General features: G+C 26.6%; 1 protein-coding gene and 1 long non-coding RNA gene across 3 annotated transcripts; one reads left to right on the forward strand and one right to left on the reverse strand.

The window, feature by feature from the left end:
* Positions 1 to 775: 775 nt before the first annotated feature.
* On the reverse strand, positions 776 to 4,728 carry LOC101494274 (serine carboxypeptidase-like 45). 2 transcript variants are annotated; one of them, XM_073364720.1, is made up of 11 exons: positions 3,406 to 4,728; positions 3,256 to 3,324; positions 3,044 to 3,139; positions 2,689 to 2,781; positions 2,535 to 2,605; positions 2,239 to 2,433; positions 2,007 to 2,060; positions 1,801 to 1,913; positions 1,450 to 1,545; positions 1,243 to 1,358; positions 776 to 1,090 (listed from the first exon to the last, which is right to left on the reverse strand). In XM_073364720.1, the coding sequence occupies exons 1-10, from the start codon at positions 3,662 to 3,664 to the stop codon at positions 1,298 to 1,300; spliced, it is 1,107 nt and encodes a 368-aa protein (XP_073220821.1). In that variant the 5' UTR covers positions 3,665 to 4,728; the 3' UTR covers positions 776 to 1,090; positions 1,243 to 1,297. The 2 variants fall into 2 exon arrangements, with proteins under 2 accessions (XP_073220821.1, XP_073220819.1); XM_073364718.1 differs by having other exon boundaries at positions 3,223 to 3,324; positions 3,406 to 4,723.
* Positions 4,729 to 5,856: 1,128 nt separating this feature from the next.
* LOC140919154 (uncharacterized) lies at positions 5,857 to 6,455 on the forward strand. Its single transcript, XR_012161744.1, has 2 exons — positions 5,857 to 5,979; positions 6,192 to 6,455. It is a non-coding gene; the product is annotated as an uncharacterized lncRNA (long non-coding RNA).
* The last annotated feature ends 837 nt before the right edge of the window (positions 6,456 to 7,292 follow it).

Below are 7,292 nucleotides of genomic sequence, written 5' to 3' on the forward strand. Positions count from 1 at the left end.
TTTTTAAACTACAATAGTTATAATGAGAAGACTCTTATAACATTATTATACTAACTCATTATTATATTTTGGTTAAAAAATTTCATTTATTTTATTTTTAAAATTTGGAAAAAAAAATATTAAACAACACTTATTTTGATAAAGAGGAATTATTTTTAAATATATGAGTTTTACTCAGACAATTTATCTTTTAAATATATTTTTAGACTATTTTTAAGTTAACTGTGTATTTTCTAAAAAATATACGTAATATTTAAAATATTATAAACATCTCACTTATAAAAATTTAAAAATTTTTTACTTTTAAAAGTAAAGTTTTTGTAGGAGAAAGATTCATATTAGTTCTTTATTTATTGTTTATAACCTAGACCAACTCAATAATCATTGAATTCTCTTATTTTAAAAATAACAATTTCAATGTGTAAACTTAAATTAAAATAGTCTATAAAAAACAGACATTGGATTCTCTTATTAGTAATGATTAACATGATCTCAGAGATAAAAAATTCAGTAAACATATGTTTGAAAGTTTAGGTAGCCCCATAATTGTTAAAAAACAAATAAAAAGTTGAGTATAAAAACTTAAATTTAAAAGTCTTTTTCTCAAATATATATTAAACAAAATAACCTGACTAACAATCTTCTTTTATTGTGTTGTTTATTAAATGTTTATACACGAACCACATCACATCTTACCTTGTTCAGTTTGAATTACATATTTATTTTTAATAATAAAAAATTGCTTTTATAATTCTAAAATATATATCAGTTTAAATGATTTATTAACAATATGTTACATATAACTTTCAATAAATAAACCTGTGTTACAAAATGCATCAATTGTTTGTATATAACACAAATAAAATATAATAAATATACAATAAAAAATTTAATATATAACTTTCAATAAAAATAAAAACTATGTTACAAAATGCATTTATATTTGAATTTTTGGAAGAGAGCTTCCTTCCAAAAATGCTTTAAATAACAAAAGTGATGCTTCTGGCTGTGAAGACGCACAAGAATGCCCAGCTCCTTTTACAGTGGCAAATGATAAAATATCATCATAAACCACCGAATATCCTGCGACCTAAATAATCGAAATAAGTTAATTATTTAGATAAGAATGATAGAGTTGAGATAAAAAAATAACAACAAAAACAGATAGAATTAGATTGTTAATTATAAGTCCATAATCAATAAGTCCATAAAATAAAAATCTTAACATTTAAACATATATACCTTCATTCCATTGTACCATGGTCTAAAAGGCTGCGAGATGTTCAACCTAATGTCCTTAACTAATTCGTCCAACAAGGACTGTGTTAAGGAATGGTATGAAAGAATCTTGATCTCCACTATAAAAAAAAATAACTTTGCTTAAAAATAAAGAACATTGTCAAACCAAAGTAAAGAATATGATGTAAGGACTAAGAGAAATTTACTAACCTAAATACCATAACTCTTACACCTGATTTGACAAGTGTCCCTAGAAGAGATACGGTTGGAGTATCATAAAAACTTTTGCTATCAATCCCAAGAACTCTATAATAAAACGAAAATGGTATTAGCAATCAATACAAATTTGATAAAATATATCATCTTTTTTCAATACAAACCTGAACTTATTTCAATTTGAAGGATAATTCATAAGTCTATTTATTTACAAAGACAAAATTAGTGATAATTAAATTTTATTTGACTTTATTCCATCAATCTAAATAACACAGTATTTTGAAGTTATAATAAAGTTTGAAACTCCAATGAATGATAAGTAAAGATTCAATTAATAAAACTTACACGCAACCTTGCCATAAGGTACTCCTAGCATGGAGAGCTTTTTGTAATTCTTTTTTATTGAAGTACTTAAATATTAAGTCTCCAATACAAAAAGCTCTCTTTTTTCCTTTTTGCTAAAAAAAATATAAAAAGACAACATCAGAATATGAAAAAATAAAATAAAAGAGAACTTAAAAAAAAAAAAGTAGAGATAAAGTGTATTATACAGGTGGTAGACACGGATCGTTACTGATATGAAAAGGATCGATGTAGCTACCAACCTATACATAAATAATATAATGTCAGTTTTAATGGAAGGGTATTATTTCTATGCAAATAACAGAATATAAAAAAATATATATATTATTTCTATGCAAATAACAGAATATAAAATATATATATATATATATTATTTCTATGCAAATAACAGAATATAGAAAAAAACATATATCTACTAACCTCCCTACTAAACTGCGCGGTAACATGTACACAGGTGGAATTAACTTTTCCACTTCCATATTCCCGTACGATTCGAGAAAAGTTGCAAACTTTTGTGAGTAAGTCATAGGTTGAATGCGATATCAACCCATGCGACCACAAAAATTCCCCCCTAGAGTTGTAATCTGTGTTAAACTCTAAAAGGGGGTTTCCTATCTACAAATATCAGAAAGAGAGAAAACATTATTCTTATTAAAATGTTTCTTCTATAAAGCACAACATAATGTTTAAATTTATTTTCATATATTTGTACTTACAGCTATTCCCTTCAAATTTATTTTGGTTTTGGTTTGTAGAATGAGTTCAGCAAGCTGGGGTGCAAAGTGACCTGAGATCAAAAGTCTATCATCATGCATCCAACATAACCTTCATAATAAACATTATAATGATATAACACAATAAAAATATTACCTGCATAACTCTCACCAGTAATGAAGAACTCATTGTTTTTGTACTGCGCAAATTTTTTGAACCAATGTTCCAAAAACGCAAGAGTATCTCTTGCTGTAAATTATACAGCAATATAGTCAAACATATGTAAAGTTAATATAATTACATAATTCAAAACAAATTAAAGTGAATGTTTTGATGAGTACATTGTGTTAAAATTATGGGTTTTTTTTTAATTAAGTGAATTGCGTTGAAATTGTAGATTGTAGAAATTGTAGTTTATTAAACTCTAGTTTATTGTTTTATTATTTATCAGTTCACCTCAACATTTTAAGTACTATTCTCATGTTAATTTGCACGGAAAAAGTAAACATACCTGTCATTTCATCGGTGATGTGGTGATAATATGACTCGTTGATAGAGTATGAGAAACCAACGCCAGCGGGTGAGTCCAAATAAAGCATGTTCGCCTCTACAAGGTTATCAAAATGGAAAAAAAATTTAAGTATGCACCAAAATGTTACTATAATTCAAAGAAATGATTTTTCTAATGACCTTTGTTCCAACTGTAGTCGTTTTTAACTAAACCTTTGTCAGTTGGTTTGAAAGGACCATGCTCTTTGAAAGCTCCAAGTCCGACAGAAGAACAACCAGGCCCTTCAAAACAGCATATAGTTAGATACATTAAATTATTAAATTTTAAATAAAAAAAATTTGTAGTGGTTGATTTCACATTACCTCCGTGTAGCCACAGAACTAATGGTTTTGAAGTTGGCTGAACTTCTGCTTCAACAAAATAATAAAATAAAAATCTTTTTTGTATTTCATCAACACTTATATAACCAGAGTATTGGAGGAATTCCACCTTTGGTTGTTGAGGTAAATTAATTATTTTATTACTGCGAGAATTTACATAATAAATAGAAAAGAGAGATGAAAGAAACAAAAAACATGATGAAAGTAGTATGGAAGAAATTATTAAACAAATGTTGTTCATCTTCTAGTCTTAGTATGAATTGCAAATAAAAAACTAAACAAACCACTAAAACCCAAATAGAGATGTGATTTAAATAAGATATAAACTAAACAAACAGATGATATGATATAAATAATGTGTAGTGAATGATATAAGTAAGTGGTGAATGATATAATTGGGGGATAGTGGAAAGTAAAAGTAATTGGATTGGGAATATTATTGTGAGTGGAAAATAAAGTAAGTGGATTGGGAGTAAGGGAGATAGGGACCACATTGGGTGGAGATAAGTGGGAATATTATTGTGAGTGGAATATAAAAGTGGAATGGGAATAAGGGATAATGGGGCCACTACTTTGGGTGGAGATAAGTGGGAATATTTTAGTGGAGTGTGAGTGGAAAGTAAAGTGGAATGGGAGTAAGTGGTGGGAATATTATTGTGAGTGGAAAATAAAAGTAAGTGGAGTGTGAGTGGAAAATAAAAGTAAGTGGAGTGTAAGTGGAAAGTAAAAGTAAGTGGAATGAGAGTAAATGGTGGGAATATTATTGTGAGTGGAAAATTAAAGTAAGTGGAGTGTGAGTGGGAAGTAAAAATAAGTGGAATGGGAGTATTTTTTTGTGAGTGAAAAAAAAAGTAAAAAGAGTGGGAATATTTTAGTGGAGTGTGAGTGGAAAGTAAAAGTAAGTGGTGAGAATATTATTGTGAGTGGAAAATAAAAGTAAGGGAATATTATTGTGAGTGGAAAATAAAAGTAAGTGGAGTGTGAGTGGAAAGTAAAAGTAAGTGGAATGGGAGTAAGTAAGTGGTGGGAATATTATTGTGAGTGGAAAATAAAAGTAAGTGGAGTGTGAGTGAAAAGTAAAAGTAAGTGGAATGGGAGTAAGTAAATGGTGAGAATATTATTGTGAGTGGAAAATAAAAGTAAGTGGAGTGTGAGTGGAAAGTAAAAGTGGAATGGGAGTAAGTGGTGAGAATATTATTGTGAGTGGAAAATAAAAGTAAATGGAGTGTGAGTGGAAAATAAAAGTAAGTGGAGTGTGAGTGGAAAATAAAAGTAAGTGGAGTGTGAGTAAGTGGTGGGAATATTATTGTGATTGGAAAATTAAAGTAAGTAGAGTGTGAGTGGAAAGTAAAAGTAAATGGAATGAGAGTATTTTTTTGTGAGTGAAAAAAAAAGTAAAAAGAGTGGGAATATTTTTATGACTGAAAGTGAAAATAATTATGAGTGAAAAGTAAAAATAAGTGGAGGGAAAATATTGAGTGAAAAAACAAAAATTAGTGGAAAGTAAATACGATAATGACATAACAATAATATCATACAGTAACAAATATTAATTAATATATGCCGTACAATAATGACACACAATAACAAATATTAATTAATCTATAGTACAATAATGACATAAATAATAATTTATTAATTTAATGACATACAGTAACAAAACTACAAAAGATATATTAATTAATTTTATTATTATCTTAAATAATAAAAATAATATTTTTACTATTGAAAATAAACTCATCAAATAAACTCCAAGAAATAAACTCATCAAATAAATCTCTATTCACAAATAAAAATATATATTAATTAATTTCATTAGTATTTCCAATAATAATAAATAATGACATACAGTAACAATTACAAGAAATAAACTCATCAAACAGAACTCTATTTGCAAATAAAAAAAATACAGACAATACGACTAAACTAACATGTTAATCTTGGAAATTAACAAAACCAAACCATAGTGTCTGAAATATGAGGGAGATAGTGTTTGAGATATGACAGAGACACAGTTCATCTATACATATAAGAAAAGAAATAGGAAAATATTAACCCAAAAAAAAACTTGTTTTTCTTGTTTATTCATACTTTAACAAACACAACATAAATATTTGAAAATAAAATGAAAAAACCAGAAAATATCTCAAATCCGAAACTTAAATCTTCAAACAAAAAACATAAATCTTCAAAAATAAAGACATGCATCAACAAAAACTAAAAGAAATAAACTAATATCTATTTGCAAATAAAAAAGTACAGATTAAACAAACATATCTAAAAATAGAAATTAAGATTAAGAGGGTTTTGAGTATTTGAGATTTGTTTTGAATATTAGTGTTTGAAATTTTTTCTAGCTATGAGCGAGAGTTTTTCGGATTTGAAGAAGAAGAAGAAGAAGAAATGAAAAAAAAAGAAAGAGAAACGACAGAGGTGGTGGGCGGAGGTGGTGGTGGTTTTGAGTGGGTGGAGGTGGTGGTGGTGTTGAGTGGGCGGATGTGGTGGTGGTGTTGAGTGAGTGGGGGAGGTGGTGGTGGTGTTGAGTGAGTGGGGGAGGTGGTGGTGTTGAGTGAGTGGGGGAGGTGGTGGTGTTGAGTGAGAGTTTTTCGGATTTGAAGAAGAAGAAGAAGAAGAAGAAATGAAAAAAAAAAAAGAAGAAAGAGAAACGATAGAGGTGGTGGGCGGAGGTGGTGGTGGTGTTGAGTGGGTGAAGGTGGTGGTGGTGTTGAGTGGGCGGATGTGGTGGTGGTGTTGAGTGAGCGGGGGAGGTGGTGGTGGTGTTGAGTGAGTGGGGGACTTGGTGATGGTGTTGAGTTAGTGGGGGAGGTGGTGGTGGTGTTGAGTGAGTGGGAGAGGTGGTATGTGTTGAGTAGTAAGAGGGAGAGTGAAGAAGTGAAAATGGTAGGGTTTCAAGAGAGTGAGAGGGAGAGTGAAGAAGTGAAAATGTTAGAGTTTCAAGAGAGTGAGAGGGAGAGTGAAGAAGTGAAAATGTTAGGATTTCAAGAGAGTGGAGAGAAGGTGAAGTGGAGAGAGGGGAGAGGAGGTGGTTGTGGTAATGAGGATGCCATTGAGGAGGGTAAGAGTGACGTTTTTTCTTCATTATCAAAAAGTCATTTATGAGCATTCATAATGTTTAATAATTATAAAAAATAATAAATTTATAATTAATAATAATACTACATAAATAAATAATTATTATTAATTATTATTATTAATAATTATTATTAATTATTATTATTAATAATTATTATTAATTATTATTATTAATAATTATTATTAATTATTATTATTAATAATTATTATTAATTATTATTATTAATAATTATTATTAATTATTATTATTAATAATTATTATTAATTATTATTATTAATAATTATTATTAATTATTATTATTAATAATTATTATTAATTATTATTATTAATTATTATTATTGTTATTATTATTAAAAATTGTTATAATTAAAAATTATTAAATTTAAATTAAAAATAATTATTATTATTAATTATAATTATTATAATTATTATTAATTATAATAATAATTATTATTATTAATTATTATTATTGTTATTATTATTAAAAATTGTTATAATTAAAAATTATTAAATTTAAATTAAAAATAATTATTATTATTAATTATAATTATTATTATTAATTATAATAATTATTATTATTAATTATAATAATAATAATTATTATTAATTATAATAATTATTATTATTATTAATTATAATTATAACTATTATTAATTATAATAATAATTATTATTATTAATTATAATTATTATAATTATTATTAATTATTATTATAGTTATTATTATTAAAAATTGTTATGATTAAAAATTATTAAAATTAAATTAAAAATAATTA

The sequence above is a fragment of the Cicer arietinum genome, chromosome 1 (assembly GCF_000331145.2).
Source record: "Cicer arietinum cultivar CDC Frontier isolate Library 1 chromosome 1, Cicar.CDCFrontier_v2.0, whole genome shotgun sequence".
In the NCBI taxonomy this organism is placed as follows: Eukaryota; Viridiplantae; Streptophyta; class Magnoliopsida; order Fabales; family Fabaceae; genus Cicer; species Cicer arietinum.